Source organism: Barbatula barbatula (assembly GCF_947034865.1).
Source record: "Barbatula barbatula genome assembly, chromosome: 6".
In the NCBI taxonomy this organism is placed as follows: Eukaryota; Metazoa; Chordata; class Actinopteri; order Cypriniformes; family Nemacheilidae; genus Barbatula; species Barbatula barbatula.
In genome coordinates, this window is record NC_136765.1 from 2,664,530 (window position 1) to 2,679,584 (window position 15,055).

Consider the following 15,055-nt stretch of genomic DNA (forward strand, 5'->3'; position numbering starts at 1 on the left):
CTTTTTTGTTTGGAGAGCTGGTGGGTGTACAGTACTACGAATGTTTCACAACAAAGATTGCGAAAGTACTGAAGAAAGGATATTTTGGCCAAAAATGAAAATTCTCTCATCATTTACTCATTCTCATGTCATTTCAAATATGTATGAGTTTCTTTTCTCTGCAGAACACAAAATATGTTTTGAAGAACGTTGGGAACCAAACAACATTCACCCATATTGACTTCCACTGATAAATAACTTATTTTGTGATCCGCTAAAGAAAGAGTCATATACAAGCGTTAAACCACTTAAGAGTAAATAAATAAGTATCTATTTTTTGTGAACAATCCCTTTAAAGAGATGCTCCACCCAAAAATGTCAATTCTGTCATCATTTACTCACCGTCAGCTTTTTCAAACCTTTGGTATAAACTTGCTTCTATAAAGGAAGATATTTGGAAGAATGGCAGTGACCAAACAGATCTCGTCCCCTTTTACGGCCACAGTAGGGAAAATAAATACTCTGGGAGTGTATGGGGGATGCGATCTGTTTGGTTACTGACATTCTTACAAATATCTCCCTGTGTGTTTATAGAACAAAGATATGTATTCTGGTTTGGAAGAATCTGAGCGTGAGTAAATGACGTGTGAGATCTGAGCATATTCAAAATAGATTTTCTACAGAAGTATGGGAAACAGAGGGTTATATAATCGTTCATTTCAGACATTTGGCGAGTGATCTGTTCAGTCATTCACTGCTCCTGAAAGAGCCTTTGATGGAAGTTTTTGAATGTCACTGAAATAGAGGCATATCAAATATTCACTGTATTTAATGAGAAAAGTTGATCTCAGAACATAAATGATTGTTTCTGTGATGACATAAGACTTCTAATGTAGCAGAACGTCAATGGATAATTCGGACATTTATAAGAACATTTAAAGCCTTTTACATTTTCATGTTTTCGTTGGAAGAACAAGATAAACAACCTTATAGAAGTCTGAGGTGCTTTTCCACTCTAGATGTCTCTTTTTAACTGACCAGGAACAGCAGAACATTTATTCTTGGAAAACCATTTATTTCAAGGATCTAAAATAAATGTTTTGTACATTTCTGTTAAATTGATGTGATGTAAAATATACATTTGAGTGATTCTCATGAAACCATTGAAACATCGTGGCAGAAATGATTTGAAATATAAAACATATAGTTCAGTAACACACAAAATATCATAATAAAGATCATTCTGTTCTCTTTCTTTATGTACGAATAATACAGAGTCAATTGTTTTTGTATTTTTTGGCAGATTCTTCTGAACATCTTATTACTGGAACGTATCCAACTATGTGTGAGTGAATGACACTTTGTCATTTAAGCAAAGAAAGATTTTAAATTATTGGATGTTCTACTAGATGTTCTCAACTGACTAAAAACGAAAAATAACATTTTGAGAATATTCATGTTTAATAAAAATGAAGAAATAGTGAAAACCGAAGAGTCCAAGACCGATGATTAAATTAGATGCAATGTTATTATTAGCCTGTCAATCTTCTGTTGGTTAGACTTCAGAGTTCACCAGACTTGACCTTTGGAACATAATGTCTGTGGCATTTGCATGCGTATGAATCGAAGTCAATGGAACGAAAAGTCTAGTGTTACTACGGAATTACAATTACCTGAAAAGGAATGATTCTCACCTAATCTCGGCTTTTAAGATTTTAGATACTTGCATCAACAAATTGCCTTTTTAGGAATTACAAATAAGATCTGTCATATTTAGACATGAACATTTCAAAAATCTTTAAACATTTCTTTGAAAAAGTCTCATTACAGTAACTGTCTAAAAATGTCCATTTCATAAAATCATACATAATTAATCATACAAATAGACATTAATAAAGTTTATTTTCATTAAAATTATATTAATATTTTTTACATGTGGTCAAATTATTACAATAAAATAATTAATTTTTAACCATGAATAGAACGTTTAATACACCATACAATACAAGAAATATTCAAAGGACTCTGATGATCAAAGATAACACACGGCAGCCATTTAACATTTTCAGTAGTTTTATTGTAAAATGCCTCCTCTGATTCAGAAATAAATAGGAAAATACGGCTGTGGAATTCACAATGTGCAATTCAGACATGAAAAAAGCCATTCTATGTCCATAATCTTGCAACAAATTCCAAATTTTGCATTTGAGAATGATAGCGTCGGAAAAACAACTATATTCTAATTGTAAACGTCCTTACTAAATATACAACACAGGCATGCAATTCGTCCTTTGGCGTGAGTTGGTATACAACAGATAAATATTCATTTTAGTTTAATGATGGTAAGTTGACCCATTTGGCGAAATCGACATGAAATTGCACCGCAACAAACATCGTACAATCGTTCAAATGTGCAAGAAATCAATTGATAGTGTTAATAATGCATGGTCGGGGTACTGAACAAATCTAAAAAAAAAAAAATCTCAAAATGACAAAAATGCAGTTATGTTACAAGCATAGACATTTTGGCATAGCATTTTGGAGCCGTTTGCAGACGCACAGGTTTCTTGCGAGGAAGCGAGGATGGAGCATGTTAAATGTGCATATGAATGAAGCTTGATCTAAATTTGACATTACAGAAGATACATCTGAACCATTTCATAGTTTTCAATTTATGTCTGTATTCTTTTGGCTTCCTTTCTTGATAGCGATCTTTTTCCACGCTGATTTCGTAAACCTGGTGACTGTGTCTCGATATCTTCCGAGGCCTCGGGCTGTATGGGGACTACGTAGGTATCAGGTTCCGGCTGGTAGGGGCCTGCTTGGAAATATTATTTGGCTCACTCAGCATGTGCTTTTGGCATCCAACACGTTCCAACTCTTCATTTTAACGTATAATAATAACATAGTAATAAAAAGGTAATAATACACAAACGTCAATACGAACCATACCAACACAGATCTGCAGTCGTCCACAACCTTGCGTTCGATTTCCCTAAACTATTGTTAATCTAATATAATACGTATACATGTTCGGTTGTGGACCGAATGGGAAGTTATGACACTTGTTCTGAACTCTCTGAGGTATCATACAATCGCAAAAATCACAAATAAAATAAAGACGAAGATAAACAAGCGGCAAGTTTATAACACAGCACTCGTACCAGGAGCTTTGCAGTTGCGTTACTAATGGCACACACTACATTTCGACCTGAGCGTTAGCTGCATACATCAACAAAAGTTTCAATGAAAACAAAACATACAAAAAAATGAAGAAATACACAAACAAGGTTACGTCAGCATGAAGCGAGTTATCAGGCACAGGCTTTGATGATGACTGCTGTTAACCTATTCGTTTCATCGATTAACATTTACAAGGCACAATTAGTTTATGTACAGTCATTGGACCGCTGTCGAACGCTGTTAACATTGGGGGTCATTGTTAGTAGTGACATGCGTCCTCAATCTCTTTCTTACTGCTTTGCAGCTTAAGTTCTAGCAAACAGGCCACATGTGCGTAACCATCACCATCCCCAGTATGATATAGTAGCGCTCAGCTGGTGTTAGTGGCAGTCCAGTCCTTTCTTTGGTTTGATTGTTTGTTTTAGAGTCGGCCAGCAAATATTCAGCATTTCAATCCATGGTGGTTATCCTTATTAACTCATTTGCGAGTGTGCTAATCTCGGGATGCGTAAGGGATCAGGCAGTATAGATAGCCTACTATGCAAAACCTGAAACGGTTTAAAGATTGTGTTAGTTCAGAGGCAAAATGACGGCTTCCTTTAAAAAAATGATAAACATGCAATTATTTATCGATCCGCTATGATGTTAAATAACACAGCGCATCTTTTTGAGCAAACAGATTATGAATCGCTTCCTAGTGCATAAAGCTCTGTTCTAAAACCTAGAGAGCTGCCTACATGGAAAAAATATGCATGAATTTGTACGATTTCAATAATTCAGTGCAATCTGGATTCCCACCAGCGACGGTCGAATTTATAGGGGGGGGGGGGGTTCATTATTGCTGTTTTCTAATAATTTTCAACATTTCTCTTTTCAGTTTAGTTTCAGATTTCAGAAACCAATTGAGACGATGTTTTACTTTAAAAGATTTTTCATAAAAGACAAATGTTTTACTATCATAACCTTGATGAAGACGAATTTAACTGATGTTAATTTATCATGGTGGATGAATTTTAAGTTTAAGTTTTTGAAAAGTATTTCATTAAAAATAGCTCAGTATAAATGAAAACAAACTATTTTACCAAGTACGTTGTATTTTAATCCAGTATTGCTTTGTAAGCAAATCTCAAACATCAAATTTTCGTTTGGTCAGCAAACTTGGCCAACAAGTGTCCGAAACTTAAGACCACCGTAACCAGTTTGGCCGCACTGGAGGACCTGCTAACCTTAGACTTTAGGTTTCCTTTTGATTAGGGCCATCGGAAGGAAGAAGCTTTGTAGGCTTTGAAACAGAGCTTTAGACTACAACACAACAATAAACCTGACACCACAACAGCATGTACCTGGGTATCCTTGTCCATTGTAGGGGATTCCTACACACTGAGAGGAATCGCAGTATCCTGGAGGTCCAGGAGGTCCTCTAACTCCAGGGGATCCCTGCCGTCCTGGTGGTCCACGGGGCCCGGCCTGGCCTGAGGAACCAGGGGGCCCTGTCGTAGACTGCCCTTGTGGCCCTGGGGAAACAAAAAAAACAATAAGTTCCTGACATCGCCTGTAAATTCTCAGATGGGGATACTGACTTTAACACTGTTATTTAAATATTTTGAAGTCTTAATTAAAAGGAAGAAGGGGGAAAGTCTGCCGCACAACCTCCCCCCAGCCCCTCTCTGTCTAGACGGTATAAAGTGAAATGGAATGTCGCCCCCTGACTCCTGCTCTCGTGCACATCCAACATGTGTTGCCAATGAGGTCTCCGCTGCAAACACTAGTCATTCCCCCAAAGTACAAACAATGAGCAACCGCAAGCTTCCTCCTACTGTACGTATACAAGCTTCATTCACAGACGGATCCTGGCGCTGTTTATAAGAGGAATATATATTTTTACTGATAGGCCAGCTCTTGGGAATATCTGGTTTTAGAGCAGCAGATTGGAAAGCGGTTCCATACGTCCCGTGGAGAGGATGCTGAATGGTGTTTGTGTGTTGCTCTTGTTACCATGGAGGTAATAAATCATTCAGAGCCTTTGTGTTGTACTGGGATGGCCGTATCGAGATCGACAACGCTCAAAACCTCAAACATGTCTGTACAACCTCTGTCTAATAACAACTGGATTACTTCTGTCGTCTACGCTGCTCCTTTTTGTTTATGAGTCAGGGTGGAAACTACCATTCTGGCCAGTCTTGCGTATTGGACAATAGATGTGTTTTGTTTAATGAAAAGTGATTTATTTCTAGACTCTCATGTGTATTTAGAGGTCAGGCTGCTGGTTGTTATTGCGATAACAGCACAGGCTTCAAACTGCAACAGCAACATAAATGTCATGAGAAAAGAAAATAGAATGTAAAAAAGATTTACGAAGCACCAAATGCCTGTTGAAGAAATTCTTGGGATAGGGCAAACCCAAATGATTCCCCCTACACTGTGCATAAATATTATAAAATCTCGGAATTGGAAATAATAAAGAATTCCTGCTTTCAATTATGATTTCCCTTAACTTCCTCGCAGCTTCAAGTTAAGTTTCATTTAAAAGAGACAGAAACATATGAGACTGTAAGTGTATAGAGGTATAAAATAATCTGGATTTGGGTCAATTTGAGGAAAACATTTTGAGTTCATATTGACAATAATATTTTCTTTTGATTGCAGAGTTGACAAGTCTAAGCTCAGCTTGACAGATTGTTGACTTCTCTTCGAAAACGAATGGAGACATTTCCAAAATTTCTGACATCTAATGCAGATTATTTTTGCATTCCATCTGTAAAACTGGGATGTTCCAAAAATGATTTATGCAACAATATCCGGTTCCAGTGATTTTGAATGACATCAGAATCAAGAACCTCTGTGACCAATGGCCTTCTGGGATTCCTGTAATAAAAGCTAAGTGCACATACTGCATAAATCTCACAACAAAAAGAAATGCCACTAGAAAACGCCCTAATGATTTAAAGATTTTTCATCAGTCTAGGTTTTGTTGTTACAGGCCCTCTGAGGTAAACGCTCCTACCGGCCCCTTTTCCAAACTCTTGAAGTTCTCTTAATCCCGACTGTCACAACATGCTTAAATGAGAGGTTGGCACACTTTTGAGCCAACCTGTCCAAACAACACGGGGAAAACAATCATTCCTGACTCTTTGGAAAAACTAATTCCAGCTGTTGCATAAGAGACCATTCATTTGATGATGAATCATAATTTTTGAGCAAGTGTTCATCTATCAGGCTTAAATACTTCACTGTTCCTCTCCGTATGACGTGGAAATAGCAGTTAATGTTGTCAAATATTTGGTAATGATGGTCAGAATGAGTTTCATAAATCAGCAGAGTTTGAATCGGCAACTGTATGGCTCAACCCTTCGGTGAGAAGCAAAAATGTATAGACTAATATCACGAGAATTTGTACCTGTTTTATGAGGTGGCTATGAATTCAGATGATGTGAATTGTACAAAAAAGTATGACTCGAAATACTTTTTAAAAAGACAATAAAGAAGCTCCTCCCTAAACGTCAATGGGGTGAAAGTATGAAACTACGAAAAATATGTATGAGATCGTACAAATGTATATAAAAAAGCCACATCATAAAATAGTTATTATCACTACGAGGAATGCAAACAAACTTCATAAAAAATCTGAAATGAAGTAAGGGTGTAACAAATCATACCAGGTGGTCCAGGTAATCCTCTTTGTCCCTGAGATCCGATACCCGGATTTCCTCTCTCACCCTTCTCTCCGGGCATTCCTAGAACAATACAAGAATATTTGTTCACAACTCTGACATGCAAAGTGTACAAATGTAGATCATTTTTAAATGCCTTAACAGATTCTAACTACAGTAATGTATACAGTTCTCATATGCCAATGTTCTATAGTGATTGTTCGATGAGGTATCAATAAATTTATATTAATTCATTATGAGGTTAAAACAAAAAATTAAGATCTAATGTGAAATTCGCATGCCTCTTTCTCCTGGAGACCCTGGCAAACCAGCGTTTCCGGGGAAACCATTGGGTCCAGGTTGGCCCGGCTCTCCGTGGGGTCCCTGGTTGCCAGGAGGGCCTGGGGGTCCAGTAGGACCAGGACTATTGCTCCTGTAGTTACTGGGGATCTGGTTCACCATCATGTCGATTCTGCTCATTTGTCCTACAGGAATATACAAATTTTAGTTTGATATTAAGAAATACTATATACACAAAGAACAAAACTTCTTTTGTTGGTCTCTTACTGTTGACTAGCTGTTCACAGACTTGTCTTGCTACGGAGCGCATCATATTCTGGGATGCAGTGTCTCCCTGGAAAACAAAGAGACAGTCAAGTGGTGCTTAGTCCATGCCAAAGTTTTTGCCGCTGTGTTATGGGTGGTTGCCAGGGCATTGCTCTTCAATACCTTAAATACCTTTTTTAATCAGGAACTAAGAGGTGGTGGTTGCGAGGAAGTTACAGAATGTTATGGAACTGGTTGTTAGGTGGTTTCTTACTTGCCCACCTTCTGTAGTCTATGCCATTCTAGTCTTTAGAATCGGCATGGATTCCTCCTTTAATGCTATAGATTTTTATGTCCGCCGGGTGGAAGTCATACAGTAGGTCTGATAATCATTTATGTCAGTCGCACAGATGATTTACATGAGCAAAGCCCTGAACAATGGTAAGAGTAATGCTTGAGCAAACAGCGCTAATAAAAGAGCAGCGTGAGAGCTGAAGTTTATGAAAGAGACGCTTACCCGTTCACCCTTCTCTCCTTTCAAGCCAAGGGTTCCCTGTGATTGACAGATGAAAGCAGATTAAAACCAGAACTGGTCAGGTAACTGTTCAATTTGTCACAAACGTTTATATGTTTATAGAATTCGTTTAGCCTATTAAAACGATTTTATATGAATGATTTACGTTTATGATTTGTAATTGAACATGTACATACTGGGAGGCCAGTGTCTCCGGGTTTTCCTGGTTTTCCTGTGATTCCTGGCATTCCAGGTGATCCTGGTGGTCCCTAAAAATATGAGCATGAGAGCAATACCAATGAGAATGGGAAATGCAATTTAACAATTCTGGTTTTGTTTTCTCTTCTTTTCGATTCCCCCAATTGTATTATTCATTCAGTAATTACACTAAATGAGCGTAATGGTTGTTTATATAAGTATGCGTAGTTAAATATTCACATAGCCTCTTACGAGCCTTAAGTACACACAACAGAACGGTTCTCGCTTCATTTCACATCGGAGATGATTGAAGGCAATAACTGAGTTAGTGCGCCAGTCAAACATTTATAACCCCTCTTTTTTTGAAGATTTGTGAGTCTTTTTGACCTTTTTGTTTGCAATAACCGGCTCATTTGATACTCAATAGAATGATCTACTGCATTATTGTACGGATGATTATTGTCTTCGTTTGATTTTGTCTTTCATCCCATCATGATCGAGAACGTGCTGTGAATTCAAAATACTTTTGTACGGTGTCAATAGATGAGTCATCTGTAAAGCAGATCATTTGTAAAAGCACTTTTACACACCATTGGTCCTGATGGACCTCTTGGTCCAGACGGGCCTTCATTTCCTGGTGGACCCTGAAAAAAACACAAGCTGTCAAACAGTTGTATTTCAGTAATATGATTGCTAATGTCTTCTAATCAAGCAGGATATAAAATAATAAAATATGAAGGCCAGAACATCATTTTATTCACCCGAAACAGATTTAATCGTTAAGTTAATAATGGGCATTGAATACAAGAATGAAGCCAAGCAATTGTTAAGGATTAGACATAACAAAGCCATTTCTAAACATGCCCCGATGAATCGTCTGCAATAGGATTGTTGTGTTAAATCATAAACAGGATCAATTCAGGTTTCAAGTTGACTTAAAAATGCCCCTGAGATGGACCTACCAAAACACTCGATTGGCCCGACCAAACAAAACACAATCCAGCAAATCTGAAAACCTGCTCTCTCGAACAAGCATGCACTGAAGGTCATCTGTCTTACCCTTCCTCCAGAAGGTCCTCCAGGGCCCATAGGACCAGCAGCACCAGCGGGGCCCTTGAAATATGGAAAAAAACATTTTCATGTCAGCTCATCATTCACATTTTATGGATCAAACAATGATTCAGCTGTTTGTGGATCACAACTGAGCATTATATTGTAAGGATATGACTAAGTTAAACCTTTCCGCAGTGGAGAAGGAAGATATTACCAACTGAACCGCATAATTCATGTGTAAATAAACTTTCTGTAAAGTAATGTGTTCAGTGATTTACCTACATCCTGTATGCCAATTACTACCAGTTGACATTCGAATTTCTATCCAGGTTTTGTTTTTGTTTCAAAGTCAAAAAATGAAGTTATAATGATGTTGTCAGCAATCATTTCATTCATATTCAGAAAACTGTACGAGAACCCGCTCTGTCCTCTGTAAACCCGCAAGTGTCTGTCAGCGGTCCCATTCTGTTTTTTTTTATTAAATTCTTATTTAGAGAACACGTCATCAAAAGTGAAAATCATTTATTTGATAAACACGTAATTCTTTTCCAACAGTGTATTAGAGCTACTTATGAAATGCATACAAAACTGCACTTACTCTTTGTCCAGATTGACCCGGGTCACCAGGGTCTCCCTTAGGTCCAAGCCGCCCCTGAAAACAGAAGAAATTAAGAGAGCTTTCACACTGCAGTTAAAACCAGCCCCACTCATTCTTCTGTGACATGCACATGAAAGAAAATACATGTATGTGGATGACAGGGAGAGGAGGCGAGTACATGCTGTCTCTGTTATATTCATGGGATTAAAATTTAAGGTCATAAAATAGATCCACACAACACTGTACAGTCAGATAGTCCAAGCAACATGTAACAGCCCTAGTAAGAGGTACTTGTCATGAATAGGGTATAAATTGTTGGTCCATATTTGATAAATGTAGCATAATGCATAGAAACTTCATAACCACCAAATTGCATTCATTTGTATAATAAAAAAATATTCCCTTTATTTGTTTATTATTTAAATGAACAGATATTCAATATTTAGCCAAATGCTACATTTTCCATGATTGCCCCGTGATTAAAAAAAATAGCAAATTACATAACACAGTAACATCCATGTAGTGACATCTTTTACAGTAATTTTCTCAATGTTTACACAAATTATGTAATTGGTAATGTTGACTATAGTCATCCAAATTCACCCACTCAATTCTATTGGCATTATTAAACAAATTTAAGATTGATCCATGTTTTGACCAAACTAGCTTGGTCCTAGACTAGCCAGCCCACTGTGAGTGCTGGACTAATTTATCTGCAACCATGTTCCCCATTAGGTTATATTTCTGTTCTTTACTCACTGGTTCACCAGGAATAGACAATCCATTGGGTCCCTGTGGACCTGGTGGTCCCATTGAGCCTTGCGGACCCTGCTCTCCACGTGGTCCCATTGGACCCTGGAAAGACAGACAAAATAAGTTAGAATCTGGTATTCGATGAACTTTATTTATTATCAATCTCTAGTTATTTCGTAGCAATAGGAGAATTTTACCGGTGAACCAGACTCTCCCCTCTCTCCTCGTGGGCCTTTTGTTCCAGGGCTACCCTGAAAAAAAACAGTAGCAAATTTAAGAGGATTCCATATTTCATAAGCCAAACATTCATGACCGTTCCAGAGAGTAAGATATTTCAACGTTGGCCTACCCAATGGACCTCACTTGTGCTTTTTGACCTTTAAGCGTATCCGCTTAGTCCACGAGCAAGTCAGAGATTATTAGCGCATGCTGTGTTCCAAACCATATTCAAACCCAGATGTTTGACAGAATAGTGTATATGAAAAGAGGCCCCGTCATCATATTCTTCTACTTAATGTAAAGAGCAGGGCTGTAATAACAGCTCTGGGGCTACAGGGAAAATACCCCCATCCATGAACTAAAGATCGGCGATGACTTCAGAGATGGAGGAAATGTCACGGGACTCTAATGGTCTTACCTGATGGCCCGCTGGACCCTGAGGGCCAATGCTGTCCTGAGCACATGTGCAGGAGTGAGGAAGAGCAGGACATTTGGCTTCATCTCTCTACAAGGATACAAAGAAATGTCAGACCTCCTGATACTGTCATTCTTTGAAAATTCTTACTTTCTGTAGTCTATGTAAGCAAAATCCCGTGGAAATAAACAGTTTAAAATAGAAATGCAACAATGTATTGGTTGCCAATACTTGTCAGCTGATATTGGAACCATTTAAAACCATTGACAAATCGGCGATAGCATGAAAAAGGCTAACATGTAAATTGGGTTACATCTGTTGTAAACTACCTTAGTATCCACATGCTTTAGAATTTTACTAATTAATTTAGAGCTGCAATCCGTAACTTTTGTTTGGTTAAAATAAACAAAAATCAGTTGTTGGGACGTGAAAATAAGGGACTAAAATAACCGGCGATAAAAGTTATGGATTGAACCTTTAAAACATGATTGAAAAAGCAATCATTTTAATGATAAGCAAGCTAGAAATATATTTGTTAATATAGTATGGTAGTTACAAATTTGTTTCTGCCCTAAAAACCCTATCAGTGTACATGTGCCATAGAGGGCACATAATGATATGTACCTCCATTACCTGTCCTTCCACTACACTACATGGTCAAAAGTGTGTGAACACTCTCTTCTTTCTAACAGGTTTGGATAAGCCCCTTATTTCCACGGCATGCAATGACATTCTCTAGAACTTTGCGGGATCAGTTTGGGGAGGGCCATTTCTGTTCCAGCAAGCCCCAGTGAACAAAGCAAAGTCCATAAAGTAATGATTTACTGAGTCTTGAAACAACTTGACTGGCCTGTACAAACCCCAGACCAGAACCCAGCTGAACAGCACTGGAATAAATAGGAACACTGACCGTGGGCCAGACCTCCGTCACCCGACCTCACTGATACTGTTGTGTCTGGATGTGCAGAACATGGGGATGCTGTTAGGGAGGTGGCGAAGAACCAGCTCCTAATAAATGCCAATGAATTCGAGAAGTGTTTCCACATACTTCTGACCATATAGTGTTAACTACAGTACGTACGTTGATCCTGTGATATAGCTTAACTGGTAGACCATTGAGTTAGCAGCGCAAAGGTCATGATCCATATGGAACATACATACTGATGTACTGTGCCTAAAATGCACTGTAAACCGATTATCAAAGTAATGCATGAGTTTGTAATGAAACATGATCATGTATTTCTCCCCACACTTATAACACTGTGATGCGTGTCATGAGATAAATTGACATGAGGAAGGTTAATATGGTGAACTATGAGCCTTCGCAGTGCTTTTAGAGAGATGTGATGACATATTGCTCCAGAGAGATTGTCCAAAGATAAAAAGAGGGGAAGGGCAGAAGAGTCATAGTGAAACACAACTGTTTGGATTCGCACAAGGTTTTGACAGCTGTGTTTAGGGAAGAAACACTGACCTGCTCTAAATACATACACTGTAATCCACTGAGACTTTATCGCTGTTGCTATTTATTATGAATGTTTTCGCTAATAGTCCAGAGAGGACACGACACCACCCACCGTCCCATGACAATCTAAACACAATCCCTTCTTACCATTGCTGGAATATCACAACATTTGTCTCGACTTGTCCAGCCCAAACTGCAGACAATATCAAACATCTGGAGCTGGAACTGCAGGAGAGACACAAGAGAAGGCAAACGGATGTTACACATGGCTTCCATTGAGCGGAATGAGAAAAATAACATGCCCATATGCGCCCAACAGCACGTTGAAAAGGAGCACAGACACAACAGAATCCGTCCAGACACGAACGGTCGGGAGGACATGTGAGTGTGAATTCGAGAAGACAATGGAAGTGCACGGCTGGTTGATGCTATTAATAGTTTCGCTTGTGTTCGGATATTTTGTTGCGATTTGTACTCACTGTGGCCGACTGCTTCTTTGAACTGCCAGACTTTGCCACTTTGCCAAGAACTTCATAGCCCTCTGTGGTGATGTTGTTTGCGGCTTTGATCGGTTTCTCTCCCACCTCCTGACAATCGATGTTCAGTTTGACATTTTTCGGTGAAATCGAGATGTGAAGCTGCAAGAATTAATATGCAAGTATTAGTGAAAATACCTAGGTAAAGAAATCTTTGCATCAGTTACGGTTATTTATCCATTGGACATTATCAAATTGGTGCGTAATTCTCCACGGAAATGGACTTGCAAAAGAAAAACGTGAAACACTCTCTTTTGGAAACCCTTTTTGATGATATTAAATGGTTAACCAACTGTAATTTTCTCTTTGAACAAACCATGAAACTACACGGAGGTACAACCTCTAAAATGCCTTTTCCGTCCTTTTTTAGGGGGAGGATACATTTTCTTTAGATGTAGCGTCAGCGCATCTTGTTATTACGTCGTTTTGCGGCTGACCATCTCTTGTTCCTCTGTCTGGCTTTTCTCAGTCAAAGAGACTGATGAGCTCTTACATCTCATATCCCTACATTGTAGATCAGCAGTACTGAAGTAAGGTTATATTTCTTGCCACAATACTGTCAACATCTATGGCAACCGAATCCGGCATTTGGCTGGCCACAAGTTGAGGGGCCTGAGATTCTGTTTCTGGATGTAGCAACTCGTATGGAAACATTTAAAGCTTTTCTAAATAGCATGTTCAATAGCTCATGGGAAATTAGAAATACAATAGATATTATTGCAGTAATTGAATGCTGAGACTTTTTTCGCTAGAGGTCAGGGCCAAAGAACATTGCTATGGTGTCGTTTAATTGTGCCATAAGCCTCCACACTTGCCCAAATCCTCCCATTCTGGCTACCGCGGGTGTCCGTTACGCCCACCATGTGGTTTCATTTTGGTGCTGTTCTGTAACCTCCCCGACTGTCAGGATTTCATTGTATCTATCTGCCTCCATTTTATAGTTGCATGTTTGGCAGACCATCTTTCCTTCCATTTTCTCTACCTTGCGTTAAGGAATTCAAATGGGTTTTCAAGCTGTCAGGCCCTTTGCGACAGCTTTCCAACTGAAATGCATCCAATAACGGTTTAAGTTATTTATTTAGTAGTTTGAGTGGTTAAACACTCCTCAAATACATCTTCTCACATTGAACACAAAAATGATGATAGCATCCTTCAGTTAAGGTTTTGCTTTAAACAATTATATCATTTTTATTAATGCTTTTCTTTTAAACAACTTTATCGCAGTGGCTTCTGGTTGCCCTGTCTTAAAATGATAGATGCAATGCTGAATAATTTTGCTGTGTAATGTTTGGAACAGTCTTACCCTGGCATTGCGCCCATGTTGCCTTAAAAAGGCTATCTTGCTCGTTGGCTAAATGGAGTTTGGCACAAAGTCGCTATGATCTAAGTAGAATCCATTGAGGAGGGAAGGAGTCCTGTGGCTCTAGGCCTGACCTTCAAATTGAATTAGGAAAGCATTCATTCATGGATTTATTTAAGCTATTAAATACATAATCACTGGGATTGGATATAAAAGGACTTAAATGAAATGAAGAAAAGGCCACTGTTCTGTGTGGTTATGTGCGGTTGACCAGAGAAGGCCTTTAAAAGCTGTGCTGATTTCCTATGGCTCTCTGTCGACTCTTGCAGTACACAAATAAATAAATCTGTACAGCCATGCATCTTTCTGAAGCATCATTCTAAATATGTTCAAACATGTTAGCATAATGTTGACTCATGCTAACATAATGCTAAAGATGCTACCATAATACGAAAACATGTGTTAAAACCTTAGCATCATGCTAAAAACATACTAGCATCGTTTTAAACATGTAAGCATGACGCAAATTCATGGTATAACATGTTAGTTTAATGCTACAATCATCATGGGAAATAGTGTTCAAACATGCTAACATTGTGTTAAAATGTTAACATTGTGCTAAAACCAGTCTACAAACTTTGTAGTT

At 38.4% G+C, this 15,055-nt stretch overlaps 1 protein-coding gene across 1 annotated transcript in view; it reads right to left on the reverse strand.

Moving 5' to 3' along the window:
- Positions 1-2,037: 2,037 nt before the first annotated feature.
- col12a1a (collagen, type XII, alpha 1a) overlaps positions 2,038-15,055 on the reverse strand; it is a 53,279-nt gene continuing 40,261 nt past the window's right edge. The window contains exons 50-64 of the mRNA XM_079458473.1: positions 13,053-13,211; positions 12,721-12,798; positions 11,112-11,198; positions 10,672-10,725; positions 10,481-10,576; positions 9,722-9,775; positions 9,130-9,183; positions 8,661-8,714; positions 8,070-8,141; positions 7,876-7,911; positions 7,380-7,446; positions 7,115-7,297; positions 6,819-6,896; positions 4,506-4,676; positions 2,038-2,797 (exon numbers count right to left, since the gene is read on the reverse strand). Coding sequence (XP_079314599.1) covers positions 2,652-2,797; positions 4,506-4,676; positions 6,819-6,896; positions 7,115-7,297; positions 7,380-7,446; positions 7,876-7,911; positions 8,070-8,141; positions 8,661-8,714; positions 9,130-9,183; positions 9,722-9,775; positions 10,481-10,576; positions 10,672-10,725; positions 11,112-11,198; positions 12,721-12,798; positions 13,053-13,211 — 1,389 coding nt within the window. The 3' untranslated portion in view covers positions 2,038-2,651. The remainder of the gene's footprint in view (positions 2,798-4,505; positions 4,677-6,818; positions 6,897-7,114; positions 7,298-7,379; positions 7,447-7,875; positions 7,912-8,069; positions 8,142-8,660; positions 8,715-9,129; positions 9,184-9,721; positions 9,776-10,480; positions 10,577-10,671; positions 10,726-11,111; positions 11,199-12,720; positions 12,799-13,052; positions 13,212-15,055) is intronic.